Genomic DNA, 13,943 nt, shown 5'->3' on the forward strand with positions numbered 1-13,943 from the left:
GAGGATCAAGAGTCAGAGGGGGAGTTACATAGCAAAGCTACGAAATTCCTATTCCCTTCATTTGAGACATGTGAGCTGTTGAAGGCCATATGGGATACTTTGGGTATCAAAGAGGAGTCTACGGAGCTTTCGGTTCATGATACACTTTACAAAGGCCTCCAGACTAAGAGAGGGCGTACCTTCCCGGTTCACAAATCACTCTCAGACTTGATCCAGAAGGAGTGGGAGCACCCTGAGAAAATGTTTTTCTCGGCGGGGCACAAGCGCAGGTTTCCATTTGCGGAGGATTCAGGCCTGTGGGGCAAATGCCCGAAAATTGATGCCTCCTTATCGAAGGTCTCTAAAAAGACTGATTTGTCATTTGAAGACATGGGAGCATTGAAGGACCCAATGGACAGGAAAGCGGAGGCTTTGCTCAGGAAGGGTTGGGAATCAGCAAGTGTTGGATTTAAGCCAGGGTTGGCAATTACTTGCGTGGCTAGGACTTTAGGTGTGTGGCTGAATCAGCTACAAGTACACCTGGAGTCTGGAACAGATCGAGATCAGTTACTGGGCTCCCTCCCTGTACTGAGTAAGGCAGCCGCTTACATTGCAGACGCCTCGGCTGAGGCGGTCAGGTACTTAGCTCGAACCACGGCGCTGATCAACTCCTCCAGGAGGGCATTGTGGCTCAAAACTTGGGCAGGAGATGCAGCCTCCAAGGCAAAACTATGCGGGCTCCCCTTCAAGGGTGACTTGCTCTTTGGCCAGGAGTTGGAAGCGGTGTTGGATAGATCCGCGGACAAGAAAAAAGGTTTTCCGCTGCCACCAAGCAGCAGGGGAAAAAGTTTTTTCGTGGCCAGAGGAGTCAGAATTTCCGTAAAGAAAAACGGGGTTTTTACGGTAAAAAACAAGACCAGTCAAAAGGGTGGGCCTTCAAAAAGGGTAAGGATAAAAGCAATTTCCTCTTTAACCTACCTCAGCAGCCCAATAAATCCCAATGACCAATTGCTCAGGGTGGGAGGAAGACTGGGGGAAATTCTTCCCGCTCTGGAGGCAGCTGACCAGAAACAAGTTCATTTTGAAGCTGGTTCAGATCGGCTACAAAATAGAATTGACGGAACGGGCACCATCCAGGCTTCTGATTACTTCCCTGTCCAAGGACCGGAAGAAAGCAGAGGCAATGACGGCAGCCCTGTTGGACCAGGGGGTCATTGTGCAGGTACCAGCTTCGGAGGAGGGGAGGGGGTTTTACTCCCACATCTTTTCCAGGATGAAGCCCTCAGGCAAGTGCAGACTGATACTAAATCTGCGACCATTGAACAGAGTGGTACTGTACAAAAGATTCCGTATGGAATCTATCTTTTCCATACGCGAATTGCTGCCCCCGGGATCGTTTTTGGCAACTATCGACCTAAGAGACGCTTACTTTCACATTACAGTAAGACAGTCGTCCCAATACCTACTGAGGTTTGCTGTCTGGGGACCAACGGGGGTCCTGCATTTCCAATACAGGGCCCTGCCGTTCGGCCTTTCCTCCTCGCCTCGCATCTTCACCAAAGTGTTAGCAGAGACTTTGGCCCCCCTAAGGTCACAGGGAGTGGGGGTCATTCCCTATTTAGACGACCTTTTGTTTTTTGCCCCGACAGAGGTTGTGCGCCAACAAAAACTGGAGCTAGCGATCCTACACTTGGAGAGTCTGGGCTGGTTGTTGAACAGAGAAAAGTCACAACTGGTTCCAGCACAGACGGTCAGGTTTTTGGGTTATTGGATCAATACCCAGGATATGACCGTTGCATTACCGGGGGAAAAAGTGTCTTTGCTGATAGAGGAGACACTAAGGCTGAAATTGCGGTGCGAAGTATCGATCAGATCAGTCATGCGACTGGTGGGCCTGATGACATCGCCATCCCAGCGGTTACCTGGGCGCAATTCCACTCAAGATCACTGCAGAATTGGCTGTTGAGCATCTGGGGGGGTCGGCAGGAAGACCTAGACAAAGTCGTCCACATCACGGAGGAGATCAAACAATCACTGCTGTGGTGGATGGACTGTCGGAACCTCTCACTAGGCAGGCTGTGGTGCCAGCCAGCACCGTTGGTTGTCACGACAGATGCCAGTGCCTGGGGATGGGGAGCCCACTGCCTGGAGCATATTTGGCAGGATGCCTGGGACCATACGGGCAGGCTCAGGTCGTCAAACTGGAGAGAGCTGAAGGCGGTAGGGTTAGCTCTCTACCACTTTCGGGATACTTTAGCAGGCCACCATGTAGCCGTGGCCTCGGACAATGCCGCATCGGTAGCTTATATAAACAAGCAGGGGGGCACGAGGTCGCAGGGCATGATGGCATTGGCGACAGAAATTCTGTCATGGGCAGAACGCAATCTCCTTTCCCTGACGGCGAGGCATATCAAAGGCAGCCTGAACGAGTTGGCGGACTTGCTCAGCCGAACGGAACTGCACAGGTCAGAGTGGGCTCTGAACAAGAGCACGTTTGCCTGGATCACCAGCTTCTGGGGCTGTCCGGAGGTGGACCGCTTCGCTGCAGCCAACAACAGGCAGGTAGAAAAATTATTTTCCCTCTCAAGGTACGACGGGGCGCTGGGGGTGGACGCTTTGGCGCACCCTTGGGGGTTCCGGTTGGGTTACGCATTTCCTCCGTTGCAGTTGATTCCGAATGTTCTTCGGAAACTCAGGGAGGAACGCATGACGCTAATTCTCATAGCACCATATTGGCGGAAGAGGCCGCGGTTCACGACACTCCTAGAGCTGTGCGTGGAGGAGCCACTGCTTCTTCCACCGACGGCAGACCTGCTAGTGCAGGGCACGGTAAGACACCCGCAAGTCCAGGCTCTAAATTTAGCTGCTTGGCTTCTGAGAGCGAGGTGCTGATGCACAAGGGGTTGTCAGCTAAGGTAGTGTCCACACTGATGCACAGTAGGAAACCAGTAACGTCAGCGATTTACCTAAAATTGTGGAGAGTTTTTTTCAGCTGGTATGACAGCAAAGGTAGACCAGCGGCCGATACGGTGCCGCTGGTTTTGGATTTTCTACAGGGGGGCTGGACATTTTTTGTGCTGAAAAATGCCCCCCTCTGCTTATACTCGATCAATATTTTTTCCCAATTTTTTGTGGTAAAATTAGGTACCTCGGCTTATATTCGGGTCGGCTTACACTCGAGTATATACGGTACACTGATAGTACAGGTGTCGGCACTGTCTAATTTTGTGGACGTTAGACTGGCGGAAGACCCTCTCATAAAGTGGTTTATGCCAGCGGTAGTCAGGTTGAGACCCCCAAAGGGGAAGGTCGTTCCAAATTGGGATCTCTCGGTGGTGTTACAAGGGTTCCTCAAGCAACCGTTTGAACCCCTGGGAGAATGTTCAATACAGCATCTGACAAAGACGGCACTTTTAGTGGCATTAGTTTCCGCTAGAAGGGTGAGCGAAATCCAAGCTTTCTCTATTGCGGATCCGTACTGCACCATCCTCGTAGATAAAATTGTGTTGAGGCCGGATCCGGCTTTCTTGCCCAAGGTGGTGTCCACGTTCCACAGGACTCAGGAAGTGGTCATTCCCTCGTTCGCGACTAACCCTTCGTCTGCTCGAGAACAAGCATGGCAGGGTATTGACGTACGACGGTGCGTCTTGGAGTACCTTCGGGTCACGAAACCTTGGAAACGGTCGACCCGCCTCTTTGTAGTGTTTGGGGGTCCCACTAGAGGGAACAGGGCCACAAAGAGCACGATAGCTAGGTGGATTAAGATGGCTATCACTGAGAATTACAAAGCTCAGGGCTTGGTATTACCGGGTCCGCTCACAGCACACTCAACTAGAGCATGGGCTACTTCATGGGCAGAGTGAGCAGGGGCTACTCCAGACCAGATCTGCAGAGCAGCCACCTGGTCCAGTTTCCAGACATTCGTCAGGCACTACAGGCTGGACCTTATGACTCAACAAGACCAGGCATTTGGCAGGAAGGTCCTGCAAGCTGTGGTCCCACCCTAGGAGGTAAGATTTGTCCTCACTGATCCTCTCATGGGCTGTCCTGGAAGATGACTGGGGAAAACATGAGTTGATTACCTGATAACTCTGTTTCCAGGAATCTTCCAGGACAGCAGATTCCCGCCCTTGGTTGGTATCCAGGGGACATCCGTGGTTGGATGACAGAGGGGATACTTTAGTACATTTGGTAGCCTTCGGTCCTAGAGGGTACTGAATTGGAATGGAAGGAGGAGTCTTTTTATTTAATGTGGTTGATGTGTTTCCTGTTGCAGGCAGGCGGAGCCTTCTCTCATGGGCTGTCCTGGAAGATTCCTGGAAACAGAGTTATCAGGTAATCAACTCATGTTTTCATATTGATCCTCCTCGGCTCTTTACATCCCGGCTTTCCATATCGCAGCAGCATTGTGCAAAACTTTTTTTTTTGTGTGCAGTTCAAGGTCTAATGGATCAGGACCTTATTTCTTCCGTTCCTTTGGCAGAACATTTTCAAGTTTTTGGGGATGCACCGATACCGGTGTTGAGTACGTGTACCAATATTTTATTTTCAGTACTCACCGATACCAGAAGTCTCATTAAGGAAGCCGGGCGGCGTGTAATGACTCGCCACGTTGCTTCCTGATTAGCCGGGAAGCCGGTCGGCGTGTAAAGACTCGCCACCCGGCTTCCCGATTAGCAGGGAAGCCGTCTCCATGCATCCTCGTCACCAGGTGGCGAGAAAGCATGGAGACGGCTTTCTGGCAAATTATCAGGAAGCCGGGCAGCGTGTAATGACTCGCTGCCCGGCTTCCTTATACCGGAAGCTCAAGTATTGGACTAGGCATCGGAGCATTTGGGTGAGTAAGAGTACTTGGCCAAATACTCGGCACCGATACTAGTATCGGTGCATCCCTAGTTTTTTTTTCAAACCTGTTCATGGTTCCCAAACCCAGTGGAGGCCTTTTGTCTGATTGTGGATTTTAAAGTACTCAATGCGTTTGCTGTAAATCAAATGGATTTCATCTGGAATTGTTATCAATTACCGCCTCTCTCCAACAGAAAGATTACTTGGTATCCATCGACATAAGGGTTGCATATCTACATGTTGCTGTTTTTGCAGCTCATCAGCGTTTTCTTCACTTTGCAGTAGGAGACCTTTATCAATTTGGTGTGCTTCCCTTTGGTCCAGCTTCAGCCTCATGGTGAAGGGGAAGAGATATTGCCAAAGCAGGTTCTTGGTTACAGCAGCATCATGAGACTCTTAACATTGGAGGAAATGGAAGTGGCTGGGATTGGAGAGAGGCAGAAACTGTTTGTCCACACAAGCACGCTCTTCGGTTCCAGCATCTTCGATCTCACCCCAGTGGCTTAAACTGGCCATACACTAGTAGATTTCCGAACGAAAGATCTTTCTTTACCGCCATCAGAGACTTGAGGAATGTCGAACGAAAATTTTATTTTATTTTAACATTCAATTTTGGAATGAACGGAGTTTCCTGAACTAAAACCACATTCACTGCTAGAATGTTGTTCATTTGAGAGAAATTTTCCATCTTGCTATTTCGACTTTTTTCGTCACTATGGTTGAAATCGATGATCTATTTGACCCCATTAACTAATAGAAAGTCGAACCAAAGATCTTTTGTACGAAAGGTTAGGATACTTTTCTCCCTCCTGAGTGTTTTGGACTTTCACACAAGCTACACACTGCGCATTTTATTTTATTCATAAACTTATATTGAAGTCTAATTTGCTACACTATGCTGGTGCGCTTCTTTACTTTTGGCGTCTAGATCCTGAGAGTGCCCTTCCTCTCTATTATTTAGGAGTAACAAGGCTTGACGTTGTGGCATAATTAGGCTGAGACTGTGGCAACATTTTCATTTTCTTGCAGAACTAGACACTTAATATAAAGCTTGTAATAAACATTGTTACCTATGCGCTACTGGATATCAGTATTTGTGGAGTTTGTTTAGTTTTATTCCCTGTCCTACTGACTGTAATCTCCCTCCCAGAGGAGTTAGTCTTGTCTTTGAAGTAAGCAGGCTTTCTTAGAGGCATATGGTGTTGCTTGCAGAGCTCTGCTTGCATTAGCTTATGTAAACCTTATATTAAGGTAAACTGCTTGGGCTTTAACTTTAACACAAATGCAGCAATTCCTGGTATTATTTGCTGTTCTCTGATTTAAATTCATTTGAGGCTTGCAATAGCATTAACAACATTATAGCTTTTAATAATCTTATATGTATATCTCTGTAAAATGATTTGAAACATGGACTGGTTACAGAGAACCTCATTTTAAAATTGCGTTCTGAGTTTTTTTTTTTCTTTTTCATGTAGTTTTGCTTTTGTTTTTTTCAGGAACAAGAGAATCGAGAGCTTCTAGATCAGTTTAGAATGATGCACAGCCAAGCTGAAGAATGGGAAGTTAAGGCACAAAATGCCGCCGGCGAGAGTAGCTCTGTAAAAATGGAGTTGCTGTCTATTGATACAGATAGAAGACATCTGCGAGAGAGATTGGAAGACTTGGAGAACGAAGTCCGAGAGGTAAAACGCCTATCCTGGAACTTGGAAATCTATTTTTCTTCTGGTTTTTAAATTGGTAGTACTAAAAGAAAATAAATGGATTATCTTTCCTCTGTTCCAGCACATGAATGCTCATCAGGCCTATGAAGCTCAGATGTCATCCATGACTAAAACAATATCCAAATTAGAAGAGCAACTCCGACATGAACTGGATGAAAAGGCTTTGATTCTGTCTGATTTGGCATCAGTCAGAGAGCTGTGCGTAAAGCTGGACTCTAGCAAAGAGCAATTCTCCAGGCAGCTTACTGCTAGAAACATGGAATATGAAAGAGTAAGTTTCCTCATACTCATTATTGTCAGTCTGCTGAATGTCTGCAACTCTTCTGTAATATAGAAAGAAATCTTTTCACTGCCAGCAAAATATTATGCTATCGATGGGTTTAGTTGGATTCTGTATAAAACACTTGACCAGCATCCTTCTCCCTTTTATGTGATCTACTAATGCACAAATTCATACAGGTTATTTAACCTCTAAATGAATACATCCTCAGCGGAGGAATATATACATAACTCTTCCATAGGGCTCATTGTTTGCACCCTTTATTGATGTGCGATTCCAAAATCATGTATTTGTGTTTTCTTTATTACACAGCCATCATTGTTATTTGTTCCTCTCTAGGTCATGGATGAATTGGAGGATATGAAATCAGAAACCGAACTTCTGAAGAAGCAACTGTCCAGTGAGAGGCTCACTATTAAGAACTTGGAGACCTTGCTGGCCACTAATCGAGAGAGAGAGTTTCAGAGTCATCTTACCACCCATGAGAAGGACTCTGAGATTCAACTGCTGAAAGACAAACTTACCCTTTCTGAGAGTAAACTGTAAGTAGGTCATTTCCTGCACTTAATAGGAATGAAGAGCTTTTTTTTATTTTTTTATTATTTCTTTAGAAAAATAGAAAATAGTTGGAGGTAAATAATCTTAGCAATATGCATTCATGTGTTTAAAAGTGACTTTCTTTAAAATGTTTTCATATATTGCCATGTTAGGAGCCTTATTTGCTCAGCCTTTTTTTTTCTTTCTTGGTTTGCAGTGCTAAATAACTGTTAGTCTTGCATTACAGAAAGGAGATGTAAGCATATCTAAATATTGAATTCCTTATGTGGCTGGTCTTGTGAATTCCGCAAATTGTTAAGAGACAGAGTAACTGCACTGATCTAAATTGAATACACTGAAATACTTTTTGACACTAATCTTACATTTTATGTGCCTGCTCTTCCATATGTATTTTTCCTTTCAAATCATTTACAACCTCTTTAACCCCACACAGTACATTTATGCCAACCTAACACTTGCAGATCATATTGCTTGTTGGGTCTTTAATTTGAAATTGAATGAATTCACACTTGCATTCTGTGTGGCCTACATTTTTTTTTAAAGTTAAATTACAGCCGGTGGGTAGAGAGTCGTCCTTTTTTTTTTTTTCTTTTACTCAGTTATTTCCATTCCTCTTTTAAAGCACTTGATAAATTAATATTTACTAACGAATTACCAGAATTCAGCTAACTCTTGTAAAGGTACTAAGACTAAACTCTGCATTTTGAGTTTTAATTAAAGCTTAACATTTTTGCATGATCTTTTTTGGGTTTATAGTAACTCCCAGTCTCGAGAAGTGGCTATGCTCAGAAATAAACTTACACAGCTGCAGTCTGACTATGATGTTGCAAGAAGACAACTCACCACAGAGAAGTTTGAAAGGTAGGCCTGCCATAATGGTTATATAGGGTATATCCTGGCATATGAAGGGAGTGGAGCAGTCTTAGGCCCCGTTCACACTGAGCGATTTATCGCGCGGTAATCCTCGCTATATAGCGGATATTTACAGCGCGATATCGCTCTCCGATACATCTCAATGGGGCTCTGTCTGTCGCAGGTCGTGCGTCGCTACAGCAGGACCCTTTTTGGAGCGGATTTTGGCGCGATTCTAGTCTTTTCAATGCAAAATGCGCGACAAACGCGCGATTTGCGAATCGCTCAGTGTGAATGGGGCCTTATGTGTTGCTTAAAAAAAAAAAAGTGTGTAAACACCTGCTTCAAATGCTTTCTTTCTACTACAGAGAACGAGCAGTACAGGAGTTGCGCAGACATGGGCTTTCTACATCATTGCGTACATCTTCACCACTAACATCCACAATGAAATCGCCTTCTCTATCTCCAGAACGCTCCATCTTAAGACCTGTAGATCGAGCCTCTGATAAAACAGCAGAAAAGTAAGCAAGCGGTCATATTGGCATACCTTTTTTTTATTGCAAAGTACGATTCAGACTGAAAATTAGGCCTTGAGAGACCGTACAGACTACGTTTTTTACAGGTTCATTTTCATCATTGATCTTTCTTGGTAAATTGAGAATCCCTTTTCACCTACCACTCTGTGATGTAGGAGAGCTACACGTACTGATGGCTCCTTGCTGCTTCTCCCATACGGAAAGAATACTGTGACAAAGTGTCCGTATTAGTAAAGACTACTGTGACAAAGTGTCAGTATTGGGATGTTTCTCTCAGCCATCAATCAGATTTTAAACCAGCCTTGGAAATTTGAATGGTGTCAGCAAAAGAGAAAGTAACGCAACACATGCCTCCTAGCGAGGGGAGGTGCTTTCTGGATTATGTCAAACACAGAACTCATTAAAATTCCTGAAATTAAGTTTCTAATCTAAGCACAGTTTCACAGTTTTGTAATGACTAACATTAGTAGCTCCCTGATTAATTTCACTAGTTGCCTGAAATTGCTCCCGAATGTGGGCTATGTTAAATCTGGTGGCAGATCAAGTGTAGTGATATGCGCACAAAATCAGAGATGTGAAGAGCGGCAATAGTAATTGGTTATTCATACTTTTGGTTCACACCTTATACCAAAACAGATATAGTACCTTATAAAACGAAAAAGGACTCCAATGTATATTGCTTAATAGTTGTATTTTGTGAAGGTAAAGTTTAGGTTTATTTTAGCAGAATTACCCAGCCAATCAGCATCGAGCCGGCTTTCTGGCCAAGTACTGATAAATTTTTGTTTATTGTCATGTGACCGTTTTTCTAAAACAATATTGATTAAGGAGCAGGCTTCCCGAAAAGTCCCCCAGAACAGTTGATCCTCGTCTCTATAGGACTGCACTGCGTGTCGCCTGGTTCTTGTCCTGGATTTCATTGTAAATCACTTAGTTGTTGTAAGACCTACACCCCTGTGAAGGTTTGGTAATTCTCACTGTGACAGGGCGAGTAACCTGGTCTTTAAGCTTGATGATGCAAAGGGCGCACATCTCAACTTGTATCAGTGGAGCTTGCCTTAACAGTCAGGAAAATTCCCCCTCCTTCCCTCTTTGTAGGATATTGAGGGATTCCCCCTCTAACACAGGCTTCCCTTCTTGTTGCCTTCCGGTTTTCAGGTATATGGTCTACTTGATTTGAGTCTAGATATCCAAACTGTTCCTGGCATGGAAGTCCCTGCAGGGGTGTGGAAATTTTTGAAAAAACTACTTGTCCAAGGGCTAAAGCGGGGGCCAAATCTACTTGTCCTTCATAACAATCTACTTGTCCCAATAAAAAAAAAAAAATAGTTTGTATTAAAACTAGGGATGCACCAATACCGGTTTTTGGGTATAGAGTACGTGTACCGGTATTTTGCTTTCGGTACTTACCGAGTATCGGTTCTTCCTTTTGCATGGAGCAGGCTTCCCGGGCAATCAGGAAGCCGGGAACCCAGCGCCCGAAACTGCATGTCCCGGGCGTCGAGCGATAGGAATTCCACACCCCTGCCCCGGAATGACCCCTCAGTCTCTTAGGGTGAAATATGGTGCTCTCTTCCCCCCCACCTGGGAGGATGCTAATTGCAGGGGTGCTTAAGTCTTGTCCCCCAGAACAGTTGATCCTCGTCTCTATAGGACTGCACTGCGTGTCGCCTGGTTCTTGTCCTGGATTTCATTGTAAATCACTTAGTTGTTGTAAGACCTACACCCCTGTGAAGGTTTGGTAATTCTCACTGTGACAGGGCGAGTAACCTGGTCTTTAAGCTTGATGATGCAAAGGGCGCACATCTCCACTGTAGGGTCTTACATCTGGTTCTTATCAATTGTTAATCTCCACTCCAGGGAGAGGGTTTTACATTCCTGGGTGCACGTCCTCTCCTGCATGTATGGCGTGAAGAAACTATCGCTGAAGGTCCCCATGTTCCCCTGGATTGTTAGCCGACAACAGACGCTGGAATCTTGCTGTTGGGATAGTGTATGTCCATGGGCTTTTGTGGGACTTGAACTCCTGGAGGTTGGTCCTCCTTACATGGCTAATCCACAGCCTATGAAGGCAGTTTCCTCAGATCCATTCCTCAGTCCTGTCCTTTATCAGGTAAATGTTCTTAGCTGTTTGGCAAAATGTCCTGCTTCATGGCTGTGCATACTTCACTGGATCACTGTGCTAGTGCAGGCTCAGTGTTCCTTCAGGTGGAGTCATTCTTCTTGGTGGTGATCTCTTCGGCCCTGGTCTTTCGAGCACCAGGTTGATCCTCTGTGGCCTTCTTTTGGTCATTTTGCAGACTTCCCTGTCTTGCAGGGGACTTCACTTCATCTGGTTCACATTCTGGCTTTGGCCTTTCTGGTTGTCATGTGTTGCAGACGGTTCCTGACCACTTGTTTTCATTAATAGGATAATCCCTTTAGCACTGCAGTCATTTACTAGGGTCGTCTTTAGATTTTCACCCAGTTGGATACAAATGTATTACACTTTTTTTTTTTATTACCCCCTTGGACCATATAGTTGGTAGTTTTAACAGAGATTTTACAATTAAATTGTAACATGCATATTTAGAAATTCTCTATGCGTATGGTCAGCTTTAAGGTTGCCAAAAATGTCATGTACAAACAGTTTAATCCTTTTAGAAAAAAATGGGTCCTCTAATGCTTGACCACTTAAAATGTAAAATTGAATGCCAAAGTTAACAAAAGCTAAATGGAACAACCCTGTTTGTTTCTTTGCAGAAGTGTAAGCTTCAAGGAATGACAGCTGTGAAGATAATACCACAGAAGAACCAGCACCATCGCTGTTTACACCATGTGAATTGTACAATAGAAAGAATCAGTATTGCCTAATGGCAATCTCTTGTTCTTTTTGTTTCTATGATTAAACCATATTGCTATGTTTTCAGTGCACCCCCAAACCAAATATCTTTATAAATACCTCATCTCTGTTTGCATATTCAAAAATATACCTAAACCTAATTCTGTCTGGCAGCAGAATATTCTGAAGAGCTTACTGAAGTATTGGTAAATAAAGAGCTTCATCGGGCTTATATGTGGTGCTACAAATGTGGTCATTCAAAGCCTGGAATATGGAAAACGTCTAATTCCGTCCACAGCATCATCATGCTTTGGCTTTATATTTGTGACTACCATCTTTATAGTCTCTTTTAATGAACATACGTTTTACAACAAGAATGTTTTCTTTATTGTCCATTGAGATGCACAGGAATTGTTAGGCTGTCCCGGTATACTGCAACCTACAGGAGAAATGGACACTGATAACAAAAAAGTGTTGTTGGGCCAGCAAAGGATAACCTTGACCACAACAATCATGCCTCAATTTTTGCTAGTGTCCTCATGAGCGGTCTTGTTTTCTTCAGCTCTGCAGTTCTCTGATCACTGTGAAGATTTTTCTGCTAACAGCTGCAGGTAACTTCATGCCAGGTATATGAAATCAGGGAAGTTTATTAAGTCAGCCAACATGCACTAGTAAATTCCTGGCAGATAAATAATTTGTACTTTTATATTGGTGTCACATGTGTTTCTGGTTCCTCCACTTACAAGGGGTTGTACATTACAGGGCCTCATTGTTGCTACTGTGAACTGTGCTTGCACATACTTTATGTACTTTGCAAGTTGGCCGTGTGGGGTAGCCCTTTTTATTTCTGCTCAGCCTTGATAGGGAAATGTACTGGGTTTTTTTTCCTTCTTCTCCTCCCTGGCTCATAATGTTAGTTTTTTTTTTTTTCTTCAAAAAAGCACAACGTTGTACAGCTTCCGGATGCTGATGGCAGCAAAGTGCGTGCTTTGATCTTTCCTTCCTTAAGGAACATATCGCAAAGATTCCGGTCTTGCATAGAATACACTTAATTTATGCTTGTCATAAACACTATGCTATGTTATTTATGCAGAAGCTGGGTTGTGACACATTTACAATGTGTGTATGGGCTGATGGAGTTTTCTGGCATTGTAAGCAGTAATATAGATTGGTACTGCCATCTAACGTTTTAGTAACCGTATGAGAGGCAGCTCCTTTTCCATCCATGCCTATAGGAGGGTTTGCTAAGCTTCCCCTGCTGGAAACTGCATTTAAAACCTAGAGTCTCCTCTGGATGCTGTTAAGCTGCTGTAGAAATGTATCTGCCATCTCTTAGGTCATTTATTTTTTGGGGGGAGTTTAAATTTAAAATCTCTCCTGGTTAATGTACAAATGCTGTTGTGGCTTATGTGCATTTGTTCCCCTGTAACTCCACATGCCCTGAGACAGACGTTAAGTGTTCACCCCGTCACACTGAGCAACTAGTGGATTTCCTTCCAGCCTCCTATGTGTTCTATAGTGGGTACAGTATTGGGCAAATCCCTGTTACAGGCCTCCTCATTGCCTTTTGGTTTTGTAGTATATCTGGGTAGTGCGGCTAAGCTTGGATTTTAACCTTTTAGCTTGTTTTGTTTGGCCTTAACTTCATCTTTGCCAGTCACAATTGGGGTAGCTCTGCAAGCACAATGCAAGACTTAGTCTAATTTGGCTCGTGTGTAAAGGGGATTCCTTATGGTCTGCTGACCCATCCTCCAATAAATCCAACTGACACACTGGACTTTTCTGGTCAAGTTTAGGATCCATTATTAGATGTGGACTCTATGCCCTTCTCTGAAAGAAGTATCGTTCAGGCTGATTTTGGTGTGTTACTGTTAAACCCAGCCCACATCTAAGAATTAGTTTTTTCCTTATGTGGCTGTCTGATTTACCCTTTACATTAGTAGCTTTGATGGCTCCTGCTTGTGATTGTACCTTGTTGTACCATGAAGTATGCGTGAACAAATTGCTGTAAGTTTTATCTTCAGTTGTACTGGTCTGTAAAAAGCTTCCCAGTTTGCAATCGTGTGGCTCTCCTGTCAGTACTCATGCATGGGCACCCTGATTATGGTGCTGGACTGTCGATCCCTTGTATCAGAAGCATGTTCTGCATGTTCGTCAAGGGACAAAGTTTCTTTGGATCGTTTCTAGATGATATTCATCTTGGACATTACACTAGGCCAGTGATGGCGAACCTTGGCACTCCAGCTGTTTGGGAACTACAAGTCCCATGAGGCATTGCAAGGCTCTGACAGCCACAGACATAACTCCCAGAGGCAGATGCATCTTGGGATTTGTAGTTTTGGTACAGCTGG

The 13,943-nt window shown here is 44.4% G+C and overlaps 1 protein-coding gene across 1 annotated transcript in view; it reads left to right on the top strand.

The window, feature by feature from the left end:
- CEP135 (centrosomal protein 135) overlaps nucleotides 1–11,598 on the top strand; it is a 49,740-nt gene extending 38,142 nt beyond the window's left edge. The window contains exons 20-25 of the mRNA XM_018575733.1: nucleotides 6,321–6,506; nucleotides 6,607–6,816; nucleotides 7,165–7,367; nucleotides 8,140–8,244; nucleotides 8,604–8,756; nucleotides 11,514–11,598. Coding sequence (XP_018431235.1) covers nucleotides 6,321–6,506; nucleotides 6,607–6,816; nucleotides 7,165–7,367; nucleotides 8,140–8,244; nucleotides 8,604–8,756; nucleotides 11,514–11,535 — 879 coding nt within the window. The 3' untranslated portion in view covers nucleotides 11,536–11,598. The remainder of the gene's footprint in view (nucleotides 1–6,320; nucleotides 6,507–6,606; nucleotides 6,817–7,164; nucleotides 7,368–8,139; nucleotides 8,245–8,603; nucleotides 8,757–11,513) is intronic.
- Nucleotides 11,599–13,943: the final 2,345 nt, after the last annotated feature.

The sequence above is a fragment of the Nanorana parkeri genome, unplaced genomic scaffold (assembly GCF_000935625.1).
Source record: "Nanorana parkeri isolate BGI_ZX_2015 unplaced genomic scaffold, ASM93562v1 scaffold54, whole genome shotgun sequence".
NCBI classification, from domain to species: domain Eukaryota; kingdom Metazoa; phylum Chordata; class Amphibia; order Anura; family Dicroglossidae; genus Nanorana; species Nanorana parkeri.